The sequence below is a fragment of the Copadichromis virginalis genome, linkage group LG5 (genome assembly GCF_057382275.1).
Source record: "Copadichromis virginalis isolate Kocher_CV1m ecotype Utaka linkage group LG5, C_Virginalis_male_GT1.1, whole genome shotgun sequence".
Taxonomy (NCBI): domain Eukaryota; kingdom Metazoa; phylum Chordata; class Actinopteri; order Cichliformes; family Cichlidae; genus Copadichromis; species Copadichromis virginalis.
The window spans coordinates 32,693,762-32,713,707 of NC_140622.1; the positions used below are offsets into that span (position 1 = coordinate 32,693,762).

Consider the following 19,946-nt stretch of genomic DNA (forward strand, 5'->3'; position numbering starts at 1 on the left):
TGTTTTTTTGTAAAGGAAGTCTTCTGGCTGTCTCTCACCACTAAATCGAATGTATACAATGCCAAAATCGCAACATGTTTTTCACTAAAGTCTACCATAGAGAACATCCGTTACAAAGATCATGAGTTCCCGCTGAAATATCCAGTCCCACATTGTCTCAAGGCTTCGGCCCCAAATATCACTTGCTTATAATGTGTTTCTTATCCATAAAATAATTAGTTTTCTTTCTTCTACTGCTAAGTCTCAGCAGTAATCAAAGTTGTTGAATTACCCATTACCATCTGTTTTCTTCAAAAGAACTGAAGCTCAACATTTCTGTGAAACAATGTCAGGCATGTGATACTGTTATACACTGACAGCATTTTTTTTAAATCAATTTCTCTACATGTGGCACTCTTAACAAGATTCTATTTTATATGTTTGGGGTAATTGTTCTCTTAGTATTTCATGAAACTGACCCCACATTCTGATGTTTCCTCTTAATCTTTAAAGTGAGGTCAAAGAGAGGCCTGCTGAACACATGGCAGAGAATAAAGGCTGATTTTATAGCTCTGAGCTATTGTGCCGATGGTTCAGCCTTGCAACTGCATTATTACAATCTGCTAATTGCATGCAGTGCTTGCGTCTTTTCGAACAGGCCAGAGGCAGAGTCTGGTGCTCGTTCAAGTTTTAGGTATATATGAGACTCAGCAAACCCACTTCTTGTGATCTTTTTTCCCCCCTTTTTCCTTATCGTATCCAGAATACCAGCAATCATCAGCACTTACTCCATGGTCATCTGAGACACCACATCAAATGTAGTGAAGTCCTCATTGGCAAAGCTGTCTTTATACTGGCCCATCTTGATGGCATCCAGCCACTCATCCACAGTGCTGAAGCTGGAGAAGTCTGGGATGCTGCGGTCCAGGAGAGGGAGATGAACACTGAAGGGGACACAAGCAGGGCCCGTTAAGAACAACGATAATACAAAATGGCAGCTTGAACATCAAAGCCAGTCTAGACCACCTGGGTATGATTCAAAGATGAATTATTACATTACATTTTCAAAATTTGAGACGGAACTTCCAAAAATCCCACCGGCCTTATCCATGAACCAATATTTTCCAAAGTGATTCCTCATAAAGGGTATTTTCCAAATGAAGTGATAGGCTTCAGGGAGCCAATATATTCACTCAGTCTATGTGGAAAATTTGGCCCTTGGTCCTGCAGTTCACCACAAACTAAACTACAGACGGGGATAATGGAAATCAGTAAACCCTGGCTCTCAAAGGAAACTAACACCCAGAGCAGAAACGCTTCAAATGTTTTGAAAATTTTGAAAGTGCTTCAATCGAGGATTTGCCTGAAGCATTCGTGGGAAGGATCTGATCTATCAAACCAAGGCTTTAATTTACATAACCGCTCGGCGCCATGGGAAACAAGAGACAAAAGTTGACGGTGCTGTGGATGACACTGTAGCAAGAGGACGAATTTAGAGAGACAGAGTCTTTTTATGGAGAAAGACTCTGATGCTTATATTCTATCATTGACAAAATCTGTTTTTCACTCACCCTGAAGATAAAGGGGTCATCGCCTTCAGTGTGTTAGGATTACGGATCATCTTGTCAAGGTTGTTAACAATCTGGCTGAACTTGGGCCGGTTGTTGCGGTCCTTCTGCCAGCAGTCCAACATGAGCTGGTGAAGGGCACTGGGACAGTCCATGGGCGGGGGAAGCCGGTAGTCCTGCTCAATGGCATTGATGACCTGCAGGGGGAGACAAAGATTTCTAAGGGCCGCTATGAGGCTCTACAAGGAGGAAACTGATTTTTAGGGAGAAGAGATTTAAGAGCCAATTCTGGAAGATGTGAAGACATCTTTCCTTAATTATAAATAACAATATGATAGTTTAAAATACTGAATTACATGGGCTACATTTGAAAGTATGGATGTTTATCTGACAATATATTATGATACATTACGTTATTAGATTGTTAATTGCAGCAGTGCTTTTGAAAATAAAATCATGTAAGGTAGGAAAAGGAAAAACAAAAAAGATTTACATTTTTATTTTTTGGTAAACTTTACATGTATTTAGTGATATTTCTAAGACTTAGAGAAAAAGAAAAGTATCTTTGTTCAGAGTGCCAAAATAATGGCTCATAAAACTTTGAAAAGTTATAAGAAGCAGCTGCTTTTTATTGGGAAATTAAATCAATTAAATTTTTTAACGATGTAGTATCCCACGCCTAAAAAAAGAATTCTCAATATTTCCCTTACAAATACAGTTATTAATTATTATTATCTTAGCTTTATAGAGTAATGCTCCATCCACAGTAAAAATTCATCACAGCCACATCTAACACAACTAAATCCCGGCGCTGATGCTTTCATTTCTGATTAAATGAAAACATCCGTTAAGCAGTGAACTGCTACAGCCATTACTTTGTGCATTAGTGTGCAAAGTAATGGCTGAAATATTTAAATTACTTTTAATTACAGTTATTCCATATATATATAATATATGTGGAATATTTTTGTACAGAACTCACTATGTTAATTCCGATTTTGAAGAGGTGTGAAACTCTAGTTAGGTCAGTAGGAACATAAACCTTATTCCAACAACTTCACATTTCCCCTTACACTCTGCCAACAGTGACTTAATCTCCGGCCTTTAAAATGTATTTAATGCTTTCTCCCCATTAAGCCACCTTAAATATGTGTCTGACGTGTGCCATGGATGTTGTTGGTCGAGGGAGAACACAGAGGTGGTGCACGGCTAACAGAGTGAAACAACTCAGAGGACACTTGTGACAAGGATGCCCAATCCCCTGCTCATTATCAGGACCATTAAAGAAGCTCCATTCAGACCCAGATTAATCTCATTCATGAGACCTCCAAACGAGGACCCCGATGGAGCAGAAACACTATCTGGAGCTGCTAATAAGATAACTGTTGAGGTCCTCAGTCCCTCTTAGCACATTAGTGTTCTCACTTTCAATTTGAAACTATTTTCATTATCTCTCTCCCCATAATTTGCTCTCCCATCCACTACCCAGAGGGAGATAGAAAATGGAGGCTCCAGTCAAGAGCAGAAATTGTCCACTGAGCAGGGCTGTGCATTTCAAATGATCTGATTATGTCTCTGTGGCGAGTGCGGGGAAATTTTCATATAAAGCCCATGTGTGAAAGCTGCTGTTTAGCTAAGGGAAAGCAGATACGATGGCAAAATGCCTCTCTAAGGAATTTGAGGCTGTAATGAAACTCAGATACCCAAAATGTACCCGTAGTAAGGCCTCATTTAAAATGTTTCAAGGGGAACTTTGTCTAAAGAATTAAGAACAGCCAATTTAAAAATTATTTCAGCAAAAATTAAATACATACATCTTGATTAGTCATGTCCCAGTAAGGCCTCTCTCCGTAGGACATGACTTCCCACATGACAATCCCATAGCTCCACACATCACTAGCAGAGGTGAACTTTCTGTACTGGATAGCTTCGGGTGCAGTCCATCGGATAGGGATCTTCCCTCCCTGTGAACACAAAGGGCACAACCTCAGCAAAAGACGCAAGACCGAAACCTGACCGTCACAGTGTCCTGGCTCCGGAGAGAGACACTGTTCATGGCAACAATGCTGATGGTAATCCAAACTGGGAGATGGATATAACAAAACCCCTGGGAGGAAAGTGTGGTACATGAAATACTGGAGAGAGAGGAAGTAAAGAACAGGTGAAGGGGTGATATTTGTCTTGATAGGGAAAGCAGTCTGGGAGTGCACTGTAGTATGCACGCCAGAGCTTGACTTAACCCTTAAAATAACCTATAAAACTTTCTGCCAGCAGCAGACGAATGGAAGCCACGTGGTCATTTGCAAAATCATGTAAATCATTTAGAAGACACAGTTTAATTGACTGCTTGTGTGTCTCGTGTCTCATTAGGTGAAGGGAAGACTTGATTCTTTCATACCAAAGCGCTAGTGTAAGTAGGATCCGACGTATCATCCTCGAGGAAGCGTGAAAGGCCGAAGTCTGACACCTTGCACACAAGGTTGCTGTTGACCAGGATGTTTCGGGCAGCAAGGTCACGGTGCACATAATTCATGTCGGCAAGGTATTTCATGCCCGAGGCGATGCCGCGTAGCATACCAACAAGCTGGATCACTGTGAACTGCCCATCGTTTTGCTGTAAAAGAGATGTATTGAATTACAACCACGTATTGCACGGAGGGGTTCATAAAGAGGAGAAATTCTGGTTCACAGCAGGACAATATGTACATACAGTTAGACCATCAGTGCAAATTCATCTTTAGATTTGTTAATTCTCAACCAAGTTTAAAAATTGTGTTTTCGGGATCATCAGTCATGGTTTAATATTAAAAAAAAAAAAAAACTTTCACTGTCTTGCCTTAAACTTTTTATTAAACTTAAAAAAAAATGTTGTGTCCAGCTTGAGACTCAAAAAGACTATACCTAAAAATACATCCAAAAGGGACATGGTGCTGTGCTCATACACTATAGGCATTATCTATTTGATGCACCAAATAAAATGTGACATTTCAAGCACCACTGGTGATGAAGAGCAGTGGTGTTGTAATGTCACATTTTTTATGCTTAGAGCTTTTATTTTGTTGCATACAATTTAAACATTCTTTTTTCAGAGATGAAAATGTTAATAATGTCATTTTCTTTCTTTTAACTCTTCCACACACTCTGCTAAAAATGTGCTACAAATCCACACTTTAGTTTAATATAGTTAGATTATATATAGAAAAAAAACATGTATAGATCTGCCTGAAACCCGAGCCCATAATGTCAGCGTAGAAAGTTACTATAACGTATTGGCTTTCCTTTAACAAAACACATGGAAGACAATGTTTGGGTTTGTCCAACTCTGCTCAGCACGGACGGGCAGGACTAAGCTAGGTCTGGCTGGCAGTCTACAGCTGTTCCCCGCCCTGGTTTGGTTAGGGCTTTACCCCATACGTGGGGAGCGTCTGGAGCAGTGGTGCAGCTGTGACTCCAACTGTGCACACCTGCACTCTCCCCACCACCCACCACGTTGCCTGGAAAACAAAAGATTCCACAGGATGGTGCATGGGAGCTCAGAGCCGGGTGTGAACAGACAAAAAGGCTAAGAAGTGGAATTGGAAGGGCAGGCAAACAAGGCCCAGAGCACAGCCAAATTCCTCTAGCCCATTTTTCTTTCAAACACTTTGCTGCTCATTAGCCGAGTGGATGCTTCTCCTCACGTCAAGCTGCTCCTCCTTGTCTACCACAGCAATTAAGCAGAATGCATTATTCATGAAACTTTTCTCACAAATACACAGTGCCACCTCATCTGAAAGCTATGTTTGCATATACTTTAATTGGAAAGATTCATCCAAAGTCTTTGGGGTCAGACTAACTGGAAGTAATACCCATGAATTTGTGAATGAAGGTCTAGTGTGACTAATATGAAAGCAGTGTTTCACATTAGAGACAGAATTTCATTTTTTGTACTTTCTCACCTCATATTGAGCTGCAGACACAACCCCCAGCCTTGATCGATCTATTCCTTTCTCTACCTTGCTGCAGGTTTGCTGCAGAAGGCAGCAGGGGAGACAGTCCTCCTGCAGGCAGCTCACTGCAGTGACCATTTAAACAACCGCCCACCAATCACCTCAGAGAAGACACAAACCATGTTCGGAGGCTTTGACACTGTCAGCAACTGTTGTCATAAACTGTCACCATGAGGCGTTGCAGGCGTTCCCTGTTGCTTTGAGTACAATGTGCTGTCAAATATGTTTAGCAAAGATCTAAATATACACAAACACCATGAGCCACAAGATCAAATTCCAAAAAGAGACGATCCTTTCCCTCTCAGAGGTCAGAGGCAGAATGCAAAGAAAGATTTTGAAACCAGTCTGAGCAGTATACTGACAGGAGCTTGGATGTTTGTTTCTTAAATCATGGCCTAGGAAAGCTAAACTGGAGGATATCATTTAAAGAGATAGAGACTGTTCTCTGGTAGTTAATAATTAACCAAAAATACCATGGGAAACAAAGAAGAAAGGCAGTGGTTCTGGTGTTCACTGAGAAAATGGAAATTAAGCAATAAGGCTAGATTAATCCATATAAAATATACAAATCTACTAGTCTAAGATGCATTTTTATTTCACTCACATCCCAAGACAGATGGTAAAGGTTTGTCTGATATCTCATCTCATATCCAGTATCATTTTTAAACATCTGACATCTCATTTTAACTCTAGCAAAGTATCTTAATTATTTATGGGGGTTGTAAATGGCAGAGCATGCCTGCCTCATTCTAATATCCTTCTCTGGTTAAGATTATGAAAATTAAAAATCTTGGGAGCAATCCTTATTTCTTGTCAAGGAGTGGTTGGTGGGAGGGTCTTTGTATCCATAGTCTGATATGTATGTGCATCCATACACATTGCAGCATATTAAGTAGAAAGAGTAAACACAAGTAAAGACAAGAAAAATAGAAAAGCACACAGACAGTGCTGCAGTCTACCTTAAAATGCTTCTATATTTATTATTGGTTTCACTTTGAAGAGAAACTCGGAGTAAAAAATGTTAGTGCTGGGGTGAACACACATTCAGTGTGTGTGAGATGCATGATTGATGAGAACAATTTTAACACTGTAACTCACTGACTATACTGGAGAGATTTTATGAATAATATTTCCTTGAACTAAGACTAAACGAGTGCATAAATGACATCAAATTATTTGAGAAGTACTTGTGTAACTGTCAGTGTGCGTTTGCGTGCACGTGTCTATGTGCAAATACCATTTAGTATTCTTGGTTGTGATGCATCTAAATAACCAGCAAACTAATATGACTGAATGATTCATGTTTTCATATTAACACTGCAATCTGAAAACCATCCTACTTACAAAATGCAAAAGCTGCAATTTTACATTTTGAGAAGAACTTCACAAACTGTAATTAACAGTGCATTAATAATCAGGAGATGCTAAAAAAATTCAAACTGACAACTGTGCATTTCTTCAACAACCATTGGAGGTAAATTTACTGAAGTGAAGCTAATTAGCATTAATTCCGTGATTTGGCATAGCAACTAAAATTAAAAAAAAAAAAATGAAAACCTTGTTTTCTTGATAATAATATGCTCTTGTCATAGTAGGGGTGATTGCCTCTTGTCAGTTTTTGACAGGTAGTTAGCAGGAAACAGCAGTTGTCTAGTGTAACAGACACTGTTGTCAAAAAACTCATTCTGCTAATACCATCACATCAGTTTTTAGGCTTGTCACAAGAAAAGCCCTGAATTGAGACCTCTAAAATTCAAAGCAGTGAAGCAGTTCATCTTGTCAGTGTGTGAAGTTAATGTTACTGTTAGCAAAACAGCTGCAATAAAGAGCTTTCAGTTTCATAAGTCAGTCTGACTCACTGCCAGTTTGTCATTATTAATATACGGCTAACCATGCAACTAGCAGCAAACATAAATCAGTGCAATAATTATCTCATTTAGTACTATGTAGACCACATAAATTAAAATTTGTAGAAGAAGACTAAATCACAGGCGCAATATTGAGACAAAAAAAAATCTATCACGGATGAGACCCAGGCTAAATAATGCAAACATGTAGTCACTTACTCTGAGGAAAGTGTCCAGAGATCCATTTTCCATGAACTCAGTGATGATCATAACGGGACTGCTCTTGGTGACCACACCTTCCAGATGAATCACATTAGGATGGTCAAACTGGCCCATGATACTGGCCTCGCTTAAGAAGTCTCGCCGTTGCTTCTCTGTGTAGCCAGACTTCAGTGTTTTTATCGCCACAAACATCTCCCGTTTACCTGGAAGCTTTAGGTTGCCACTGCACACCTCCCCAAACTCCCCTGCAAAGAGGTTGCATAGAAAAAATTGTTTAATTAAAGTTTGCATCAACTGCTATTTAGAATTCAGCAAACATTGCGTCGTATTCTGGCCACGTTTCAGTCAGATTTTTCCATTACCTGCACCAATGACCTGTTCAATCTTCACACAGGATATATCAATCTCCTTCGCAAACTCCCTCACAGCCTCATTGGGATCCTCATATGTGAACGGATCAATATAAATCTTCATTCCTGGAGTCACTTGTAAAAAAGGAAAGTACAGCTATAATATTTGATTCCTGTGGTCATGCTTACACTGCTGTGGCTTGACAGCCAAATGCAGTGAGGCACATTAACAAGCAATTCACCTTGCATTCACACACTCCTGTACAATTATGGGATTTCTGGTGTGACATTCAAGCGATGAAGGTTGAAAGATGGAAGCAGTAGTGTAGTTACAAATAGAGGTTATAAGTAGTGCCTCATGGCTATCGTGCATGGCTATTCAGGCAGCAAGGACATGGTACCTCCAGTCCTATGATAAGGCAGGTTAAAATATATATGTATAATCTCCTGTGAGTCATAGTGCCATTAACACCCAGGAAAGAAACCTGGACCATATATCAGAATTGCTTAGCCCCACTCCAAGAAATAAATTGGCTATCCTAAGCCCTAGTGCCAGGTAAATTGGCTTAAGGTGGCTTTTAAGCATTCAGGGACTTAAGTGTCCCAAGTTTTAAATCCGATTATTAAGCTCATACCTACACATCAAGCCAGAGGCTATTTGAATGGATACTGAACTAATGGTCCACTGCAGAGCTAGCCGAGCTAGCAGACTGCCTCAAAACCTGGCACACAACGCTGAAGAAACACGGTGCAGAGACGAACAGATGGAGACGAGCTTACCAGGAAACCCCCCACCCCATTTACTAAACCCTAAAATCTCTTCCCAAGCTGTAGCACTGTTTAACAGACCACCTTCATGCGATGGCAAAGACCACCAAGAGCAAGGGCAGAAGTCTGAACTGTGACTGGTGTGAGGACAAAGGCACACTGGCTTCTGATGTTAATAGCTGTGAAATACCCACGCCTTTCACTAGCTCAGTGAAACTGAACTAAACTAGAATTCTTCACACAGAGGATTTTACACAAAAAAGATGAAGCAGAGTGGTAATTACAAAATAAAATAAACAAATTTAGATTAGGTCATAAACTTGAGCTCAAAACAGATCTCTGTTTCTCCAATCATGCAGGACAGAGACAGATTAGCTTTAAGATCTTAGATGAAGCAGTGGTGAAATTACTCAGTCCTTTTTCACAGATTTATCTCTGCATTATTGTCCCTATGATATTGCACTGCCTGAAAACGAAGAAAATCATTGAGTAATTTCATTCATTCAGAGTCTTTTGAATTTTTTAACAATGACAAATGACTCACGTGCATTAGCATGCTAATGGCCTTAACGTGAGTAAAGACTGACCTATTTCTGGCACAATGGATTTAGTTAACTATGAAATGTGTTTCACAGTACACACAGACACGCACACACAGACACGCACGCACGCACACACTTGGAACACTGGTTTTGATGTGGTTAAATCCAAGCTCTGAGTGAGCAGATCCAAATAACAAAGTGGGGGACGAGCAAATAATGGGGTGCTGTGCAGGGCTGTAGCCAAGGACACCAGCATGCAAGGTGGTAGCCATGGAGACAGGTGTGTGTGGCAGCATGAGGTCTGAGTGATAGCCATGGAGATGACTATGTGACGTGGTAGTCATGGAGACAGGTGTGTCTGGTGCAGGAGGAGGAAACAATGGTGACCGCAAGCAGAGAGGAGTGGTGGTTTACTCACTGTGGCCACTGGTGTAGTGCTGCAGCTTGTCTGTGTATTCTGAATCTGCCCTGTCAAAGCCACGCCTCCTGGGGGAAAGACAAAGAACTCTAGCACTGGTTCAAGGAAAAGGAGCAGGGAGGAGGAGAGAAACAAATCAAACACCCCCAGGTCTACCTAAACTGAGGAGATTGCTGCAAGCCAGGACTTGGTGAGCAGAGAAGCCTTTTGCTGTACAGAGAAAAGTATCCAGCTATGCAGTCGTACTAATTCGATTTTCTTTCCAGTACACAACAGTTGGGCAACTGCATGAATCTGCATGTCTCTCCCTCCTTCCCCAAGTTCATATAATGATAACATGGGTGGGGGTTATTGGTAAACACATAAATCTCAATTTTCAATTAGATAAGCTTGTATAGTAATCGGTAACATCACAGAGACTCTTCAAACAGAACATGACAGAGGTCTTCTTCACAGATAAATAAATACAAAAATATCAGGTATTGCCAATTCCTACAGATCTTCCAATAAATACTTGAGGCTTTCGCCAAAAACAAGTTAATCCCTCATTGACTGCTAAAATCCCCAAATTCAGCTACAGAAAACGAAGAAATTTGTGCTCAAGTTTTTTGTTACTAAGACTCGAGTATCTGTTACTTAGCACTGTAGGTATACACTTCATCGTTTCTGCTTATGAATCCAACTTGTAACTAAGCGCACCACCATAACCAGATATCTCAGAGCGCCACCCTAAGTTCTGGCTCAAAACAAAACAAACAAAACCCTAACAAGATTATACTTCGGTTAGATGAAAAAGCAATTTTTTAAATTCTGTTTCTGTATCATAGTTTTAGCCACTGAGCTAGTTTTTAGTATTACAGACTTAACTTAATATATGGCACATCAGATCAGATTCTTTTTACCTTTTTTTTGCACTGTATGATCTACAGCATAGGTGTCAAACTCTGGCCCGCGGGCCAAATTTGGCCCACAGCCTAATTACATTTGGCCCGCGAAGCCATACCAAATTACTATTAGAGCTGGCCTACTGGTATTATACAGCTAATATATATATTGTTTAGTATTAAGCTTTGCTTGTTCCACATTCAGTTTTTCAGCAAAACGTGTTTTAGTCCATAAGAAAAGATTCATTCTTATATGTGGAGGAATAAATATATTTCAATAAATATTAACATTAGCCCGCAACCTTGTTCCAGTTTTGAATTTTGGCCCACTGTGTATTTGAGTTTGACACCCCTGATCTACAGTATTCATCACGATCTATGACAGTGACATGTCTAAGCAAAATAGCCTGCCTACATAGTAAAAAAAGAAAAAAAAAAAGGGTTAGATCTCCTATAGAACACTGAAAAATTAATCTTGTCCATTCTTCTGTGAATTAAAATGCTGTACAGGTGGATGGCTACACTTTTAATTTAAGCGGCCATAATGAGAACTGAATTCTTAATCTTGCATTATAAACCTCTGGCACCGTCTGAGTGTGAGCATCCAAAGAGCTCTAATTTCAGAGATCCAGACTTTTATTATTAAAGCACATTTTATTATTTTTGCTGCTGCGAGACTGAAACTTATTAAGAATTAATATATGTTAATCAAATTGTTTTCATCGCTGCAAAATCACATTTATGAAGCCATGACCCCGAATAAGCTTACTAATAAAAACTCAACAAATAAAAAGTGCTCATGTTGCAGGCCTGTTCAGACATTATATCAGCGAGCAGTTTAATAAACTCTGTGTCAGAACTGACTCACCGATTACAGACGATGATGATGACAACCACCGCGATGAGGAACACCAACCCAGCAGCTGCTGAGCCAATGATGAGAGGCAGCTTCTCCTGAATGCTGGTGTTGTATTCCGCTGTAGAAAGAAAAAAGATATATAGATAAACACAGATAAACATGTGTCATGTAAAAATACACACACCCACTCACGCAGAGTCACAAGCTGAAACATATGGGCAAGCGTCTGAGCCACTGCATATGGAGGGAGCAATGGGTGACAGACAAACATACGGCTCGGTGAACCGATGAGCATTTTGGCATCTTGACTGGTTGCATGCACCATTTTCCAAAGCACAGTGAATGTGTTCAGATGCCACAGATATGGACAAATCATCTGGCAGAAAGTGTGTGAAGTGAGAGAGAGCATGTTTGGGTGAGACCCAGACTGATCAGGCAGCCAAAAATGGGAAACCAGCTACTGAATGTGCACACAGCCACGGCGCCAGATTCTTTTCTTGAGTACCACGAATGATAAACAACTTTGCAATCTTCCAGACAAATGGGTGTGTGAGTTTCCCACTGCTTTTTAGTAATAGTTAATAGTTCATAATACGATGTAATGTAGGTGGTAGTAGAAAAAAAACCCACATTTATTAATGAACAATATTCACCACCAAGATGTTATTTACAACTACGTCATGTTTGTATTATTTATTTTTATTATTTACAAAGTTGTGTGGGGCTAGAAGTGTTGCCTAAATCATTAATAACATATAATAAACTCTTTGGAGTCTTCAATCATTCATCAAGAATAAAATTAGTGCAAGTGATTGATAGTGTGCTGATGTAGGTTGCTGGAACTCTGCTGAGAATTCGCTGATGTAATAATTTCTCTGTACAATTGTATTTGTTTTTTAAACTTTGATGTGAATACAGTTTAATAATTAATTAAAGCATCTGTGCTTTTCTTTTGAAACCCCAGTTTCAAAAATATAGTTACAAGCACAGTAGTTTCTGTTTTTTCTGTTTAACTTTTCATTTGCTTGTCATTTTTCCTTTAGTCTTCTTTCAAACACACACACACACACACACACACACACACACACACACACACACACACACACACGTTAGAGTCTATGTTTACACAATATTTACAGGTACGAGACAGTTTGATACCTGTAGCATTAGCACGGCATCAAGGATATTTGTATTAAAGGCTGAAGACGGCACCGCAGGCACAGGAAATATGATGTTCAGAGGGGGAAAACCCAGGCTTGGTTCTAAAATTAAACAATTCCACTGATGTCTTCTAAATGTTCTTCGTCTTTAGTTATATTGCAGTACAAAGATAAGGTATCGCAGTACCTTGTGTTTGACTTGAAAGCTTAAAAACAAAAAAGCTACATTTTTTCTTTTCATAAAGAAATCTGTTTAACAACACAAAGGAAAGAAATCTGCAGCGCTGAAAAGGAGGATAGTAATTATTATACGAATAAAATATTTAAGGTTGCTCTTGCTGAAAAAAGGACAATGGAAATAAGAATATGACTTCAAGGCCTGTCTTATATGGTTTCGGGTATTGGGATTGTTTACACCACAACATGCTTCCTTCGCATTCCAGCAGCTGTCTGAATTCATACTATACAACATGGTGTGTCGGCAGGCCACGCATGAAAGGTGATAACAGCCCTGCGTGCTCTGGTGAACATTGGCTGAATTCTCACCCTCAGTCATGGTCTGGAAGTACAGTTTGCCACTGTAACGTCCAAACCCAGCTACGGTGCGGGCCCGGACCTGGAACACGTAGATGCTTCCTGGCTTGAGGCTGCGGATGACTGCAGTGTTGGTCTGGCTTCTGATAGTGGTAGAGTTATATTCTGATTGGTCCTGCAAGAAAAAAGCATGTTAAAGAAAACAAAATGTTAAATTTGGGAACATTAGTAATAACAGTCTTATAAGAATTATGAACTACTTCTTAAAGTAGAACCCAGAAGAGACAAATAATTCAATAGTATCGACAAGCGCAGCATCTAGCACTTATAAGGAATTTAATATATATATAGATATGTATATTTTTCTTATCTTCATTCATCACGCTGTGTTGTTTTAAACTGTGTGTATATTAATCACATTGTACCTGCTATGTTTGGAGCTGGAACAGTGCAGAGGAAAAAAAACACTGATAAATTTCCTGACTTCTCTACATTTCTTTTAAATTCAAGGTAACCTCAAGAGAACTAATATCAATCATTTGCTACCACAAAAATAATGCAGTGCTTAATAAAGAAGCATGACTGAAAGTGCTCCAACAGCCGCAGTTAAGAAGGTAGAGTTGGAGGCAGTTCTAGGTCAGTCGGCTTCTTTGAGCCATACGTTGTGATGATCAGAGTTGTATTTCACCACCACGCTCTTCCTCTCCCGAAAGCTGACAGGTTTGAGAGCAGAGACTCTTTTAACTGCTCCCTTCAATGCAGTGCTCAGCGCACACTTCTGAGTCACAGCAGGGGTCAAGATGATTGTTTTGACAGCTCTCTCCAGCAGTGTCAGAAAAAGGAATTATACTCAAAAGTGGAATGGCTCAGCATGTAGACAAAAGCTTGACAAATGCTGCTTATGTGTGTGCAAATACGTGTGTGTGCTATGTCTGTGAATGGCTATATGTATTTAAGTGAACGTTCTGCTCAAATCAATGCACGTTTCTCACTTCAAGCGTTGTTGTGAGAAAGTATGCCTATTTGGTGGAGCCTGCCCCTTAAAAACTATTTTTACAGCAGTCAGTGTACCATTGTTTTAACCACAAGTCTGCATCAGTCCCCAGTGGCTGTTACTGCAGGCCTGAGCATGGCTTCCTTTCCCAGTGACGTCTGCTCATTCTCTATAAATGAAAGAGGGTTTGACAAGCTCTTTCTACAAGCTTTATATGATCTACTGTGGGCAGACATTCTGAATTTAAATTAACAAACAAACAAAAAAAAGCTTAACAAATGACACTAACTGGCCACTCCATTAGATATACCTTACTAGTACCTAGTTGGACTCATGCTGTGCCATTTACACTACGCTCAGTTAGTTCTAAAGTGTGCAACAGAAATGTGCCCATATTATTACACCTCCACCAGCAGCCTAAACCTTTGATGTCAGGCAGGATGGGCCCATGCTTTCATGTTATTTATGCCAAATTCTGGCAGAAATTCAGACTGATCAAACCAGGCAACATTTCTCAGATCTTTTATTGTCCTGTTTTGGTGAGTTTGTGCAAATTGTAGCCTCAGTTTTCTGTTCTTAGCTGACAGGAGTGCCACCCTGTGTGGTCTTCCTCTGCTATAGCCCATGGTTCAAGGTTCAACATTTGCGTTCAGAGATGCTCTTCTGCATACCTTGGCTGTAATGAGATGATACTGCCTTCCCAATAGCTTAAAGAGGTTTGGATATTCTCTTCGGTCATCAGTATAACCCAGAGAACTGCAGCGAGCTGGATACTTTCTTTTTCTGACCATTCTCTGTAAACCCTAGAGATGGTTATGTGGGAAAGTTCCAGTACATCAGCAGTTTCTGAAAAATTCAGACCAGCCCGTCTGGCATCAACAACCACACCACATCCAGAGCCACTTAAATTCACTTTCTTCCCTATTCTGATGTTTGGTTTAAACTTCCGCCTAAATGTTCTGTGTTGCTGCCATGTGTTTGGCTGATTAGAATTTTTTATATCAAACCAAGCATCCTGTGACTGTATTTATTTATTCTAAAATGGGAAAAAAAAGAAATTGAATTCATTTTTATGAGTACGAGTAAAGAGTGTGTGTTCAAATGAATGTGCATGAGCTGTACCTTCTCATAATACCGCAGTTCATAGTCTAGGATGACTCCATTAGGCTGGTCGGGCTGGGACCAGGAGAGGGTGATGCTGTCAACAGTACGGCTCACCTGGTGCATTATAGATACAGTCGATGGAGCTGTAAAGAGATAACAACAACAGCATATTAAGTAAAAAGCAAATCAATCACCACCAACTTCACAGTCATGCTCAGAAGAGTTTTACAGGATCTTTAAAGTCACAGCCAAACACTGGGTTCTGCAAAGGTGTAAGGCTATAAAATCTAATGTAATAAAGTGGAGTCTCCTGTTGGAGAGTTTCATGGCTAGGAAGCATTTCGAGTTGGCAAGTGACAACACTAGCTAAATCACATAAACAGCGTCACGGGACTTCCCAGTATCAACCGTGACTTTCATGGGATTAATTCCCGCTTGTTTTACTGTTGATAACAGACTACCTTCTACAAATAAATCATTTTAAAATCACCAGACCATCATATATTACATGAAGAAAGCACATTTTGAAGCCAAATAAACTAAACAAATTGAGCAAATAACACGAGCCACAAAGAGTCTACACAAAATTCTTACCAAGCTGTTTTTGTCCTCCCGCATTCCTGTTTTATTAAGATTTTTTTTTAAAAAATGGTGTTTTCTCTGCCAACATTTTTTGCAATTCCACCATTTATAAAAAATAAATAAGGCTGACTGTTGACTGTGATGGACTGGCTTAGTAATAAGATTAAGTCAAGCTGATTTTAAAGAATGCTGCACAATTGTTTGGCTGGAACGTTAAGTATCCATTTTCTAGTTAAATATTCAAAACTTTTGATCTGTTTGCCTAACAACAACAAGTAAATGGCCTAAAAGGTAAATCCCTCTGGTAATAGTATATAGTTAGGAGTTTTAATATTTGATCACACATTTGTCAGGTCTATCTTGAATAGTATTCTCTGTGTCATAAAGACATTCTTTAAAAAACAAAGCTTGTTTTTTGAATTTTTTTGAAACATTTGTTTTGTTTTTGTGAGTTTAAAACTTATTGGGCATAGAGAGAAAATATTTTTCAAGGTTGTGACATTAGTGAAGTTCTTTTTTCTTTTATGTAGCAAAACAAGTGAAATTATTTTTTACTCCATTGCCTGATTTTAGTCATACATGTGTTTTCGAGCAAACTGAGTCACAAAGTAATTTAAACGTCCTACATCATGGGTGGTCTACTCTGGTCTTACACAGCTCAGTGACCTAAAATTCTGTCAGGTCGGCGTGAACACCTCAAGTCATCTAACATCCATTATGATTAGTTCAGGGTGCTGCAGGTCAGTGTTAAGCTAAGAGAAGCTAAAGGGAATGTATGGGAAGTCTGGCAAGGCCTCCAGGCCTTAATGTCTGCTCCTCTGAGTGTGTGTGAAAGGGTAGGGTGGGTTAGGGTGTCAGAGAAGGAGGGGTGCTGGGCAAGATTTATGGACACCAAGCCCCATGCTCATCCCCTACAGACCCGTGCTGCTCACACACACAGCCCTCAACCAGCAACAAAGTGGCTCCCCAGAGTCCCAGCAATAAAGTCAAAAGTCTCTCCACCGGCACGCGTTCTCTATGGAAAATCCACTGACTGGAAAACTACAACTGCCACGCCTCTATAATCTAAGACTCTAAGGCTGTGTGTGTGTGTGTGTGTGTGTGTGTGTGTGTGTGTGTGTGTGTGTGTGTGTGTGTGTGTGTGTGTGTGTGTGGCTTTTTCATATTCAATAAAACTTTCATTCTTGTTGTGAAACACTTACAAGTGAGTAACAGGAAGGCACATCTTTCTAACTACTGTCCTAAGGCAGGGGATAAAATATCATATATAAGTAAACATATTGACTGAATGAGCCAATGACTAAAAAGTCCCATTTTTAATCTTACTCATTATAATTAACCAATCAGCCAAGCTGTTAATGCCCTCTGACCAAAACAGAAGCATCCTTCTGATGCAACAAATTATGATGTCTCATATAAACAGTGATATTAAAGGCAATGAGTATGTTCTCATGTATTACTGCCAGAAGATAATAAATTGAGGTTCTGTATTTCATCTCAGCAAAGCACTTAAACCATGACGGCCTGTGACTCTGCAAGTACATCATGCCCCTATCCTTGAGCCAGAGGTACAGTCATGTATACAGTATCCAGCCAGGACACCAGTCATAGGAATCTCTTCCATCTCCAAGTTCTTTTGCTAGTTTGGTTGCAGTCACAAGACGACGGCCTAATAAGGCAAACTGTGACTCTAAGGAGGACTCACGAGTATCACATTACGGATGTACATAGCATATATTCAAGACTGCCACATGGCCTTTCCTGCATAACATTTCTATTAAACACACAGTGCAGCCTTGCTTAGTAACCTGATACAGGGCCACAGAAACAAAGGCAGCTCATGTATTCATGTTCAGAGGATGGACACATGCCAACATCGAAAGCTGTTGGAGGGGAACACTGTGGTTTTCTTCTGTTAAAGGACAACTTCCAGACAGAGTGGCAGTCGCCATGTCTGGGCTCAAGAAACCGATAAGGGGCGGTGCAACTAAAAACAAACAGATTAAGATTAAATGATGACATGACTGAGGTGAATACTAAGTAAGAATACCAAGTGTTGAAACATCACGCTTGCAGGGAAAATAAGAATGCATTTATGAATATAAATCCAGCTGTGCTGAACTTTTCAAGTCAGTTCAGTACACACATTTCAAGCTAAGCTGACGTTCCACCAATTGACTGCAGAATGTAGAAGTATGCCAAGTCAGCCTTTCATTGCATTAAGAGCTACAGCACTGATTCACATATGAAAACCATTTTCAGACATCCCATTGATGTACTCCAAATCTACAAGTCTCCATTATATTCCAAATCTTAAAGTGTACCGAGAATTCTTTTCCACAAGTCCATCTATAATTTGAAGGGTTGAATAAATACTTGGTTTCCATTGTGTCAACATTAGTCACTGAGTTATGCCACTAAATACATATTGTAGCTGTTTCAAACAATTTTCTTTGTTGTTACAGTAATTATTTTTAAATCATGTGGATCCTGCTCCATTAAAGATAATTAGGAATTAAAAACAAAGATGTGAAAATCTTCCCTACCATTTAAACGAAGTAAGCCAATTTTCTGTCAAGTAAGATCAATGTCTTCATAGTGAGTGAGCTGCGCTTGCAATGGATGCTTTCGTTTTCTCAATGAATCCTCTGTTCATGTTCTTAAAACTAATGAAGCAGCTATAATGGCAAAGACAGAGATTGCACATTCATATAATTTGATTAGATTGCTGAACCTAAAAGATAAATGCTGGGACCTAACTGGAGTATTTTATTATTTTCCCATACCTTACAGAATAGTGAGGGCACCAGGACAAGGACTGTTAGTGATAATCACAGCCGATACAATATCTTTGTCACAAGCATGCTTCTTCTGTTTCTGTGCCCTCGTATGATTATTATTTATTTTGTGTGACTGCATTTAACTTCCTGAACTCCAGTATAACTAAACTTATAAATAGCTCAGAGATAATCAGACTAATAATCAAATCAAATAATGAATACGCTGGGGCCTGGGGAGGAGTGCAATCGCATTGCTTAATTGTGAGAAGATGGGAGGCCCCAGCTGTTATAGGAGAATTAGGTTTCAGACCCCACATTATTAACCCAGCCTGGGATCTGATATGGAAGACAGTGCTTTTGGAGTCTATTCTAGCATGACACTCTGGCCTTTGCTCACAAGCAGAGAATACAAAGGCTCTGTTTTGCTTAACATCACTAATAGATCTTTCGCTGTTATGTTCTAACATAACAGCGACTTCCCTAATCAATTATAGACAGGGTTTAGGGGGATATTTTCACTCATTTAAATCCAAGGCAATTTAATGGGGCATGCTTCTGCTAACACACATAGATAAGTGTGGCTTTCCCATGGAACCGGTGTGAGATTAGGACCTAGTACTGCTTTGGTGAAAAAGAGAGTACATGCCCACTGGAGAGCTCCCTCAGTAGCTACATACCTTCAAGGGCTTTTTTTCCTTCTCGCAGTAGGAATGCTAACCTGACTTAATAGCACAGCATAGAACAGCTGGAAAACCAACAAGATAGATGTTGCGATTTGAGCTGTGCTCTACACATGTCATGTGTTTCATGATGAAAATGGAAAGGCAGGGGTTCAACTAGAAAAGTTGATAAGCCCAGCTACTATGACCAGCCCAAGAAACTACTCACCCATTATAAGGCCATTATGTTACCTGAGGCAAGAGGAAAAAGCAACTGTGTAGATGCAGCTTAGTTTTTTTCTTTTACTTTTTTGTAATCTTGTTTCAGCATCTTAACTTTCTGTCTATATCCCTTTGCTGTGTGTGAAGGCCCAAGTTAGCAAGTGTTAGGGGAAAGGGTATAAGCTTAATAAAGTCTGAACTTCACTGTCAGGCCATCTCTTTATGTTCTGCTCTATTTTAAAAAGCAGTCTCCTTCTTACACAGCTGATAATTACATGAAATTTATTAAAGTGCCCATTATCTGTGCTGGAAAAACATTCTTACATTACTTGCGCTGGAGAGCAGCTAACCTGAATTAGAACTAAAGAAATACAGAAAAGGGGCTTTTAAGATATTTGATGGTCGATTTCAGCGCAGACAGGGGCCTCCTTCAGGGTTATAAGAACTGAAAAAGCTCCTTTAGACTGAGTTACATAGCATTATGT

At 39.7% G+C, this 19,946-nt stretch overlaps 1 protein-coding gene across 2 annotated transcripts in view; it reads right to left on the reverse strand.

Annotated features, from left to right (window-relative positions):
* ephb2b (eph receptor B2b) overlaps positions 1–19,946 on the reverse strand; it is a 126,738-nt gene that overhangs the window by 5,092 nt on the left and 101,700 nt on the right. The window contains exons 6-15 of one of the 2 annotated variants that reach the window (XM_085457387.1): positions 15,237–15,361; positions 13,133–13,295; positions 11,436–11,544; positions 9,684–9,748; positions 7,968–8,081; positions 7,603–7,850; positions 3,946–4,161; positions 3,362–3,511; positions 1,551–1,744; positions 768–923 (exon numbers count right to left, since the gene is read on the reverse strand). In XM_085457387.1, the coding sequence (XP_085313513.1) occupies positions 768–923; positions 1,551–1,744; positions 3,362–3,511; positions 3,946–4,161; positions 7,603–7,850; positions 7,968–8,081; positions 9,684–9,748; positions 11,436–11,544; positions 13,133–13,295; positions 15,237–15,361 (1,540 nt within the window). Of the gene's footprint in view, positions 1–767; positions 924–1,550; positions 1,745–3,361; positions 3,512–3,945; positions 4,162–7,602; positions 7,851–7,967; positions 8,091–9,683; positions 9,749–11,435; positions 11,545–13,132; positions 13,296–15,236; positions 15,362–19,946 lie in introns of both variants that reach the window. The other variant, XM_085457385.1, reaches the window with a different exon arrangement.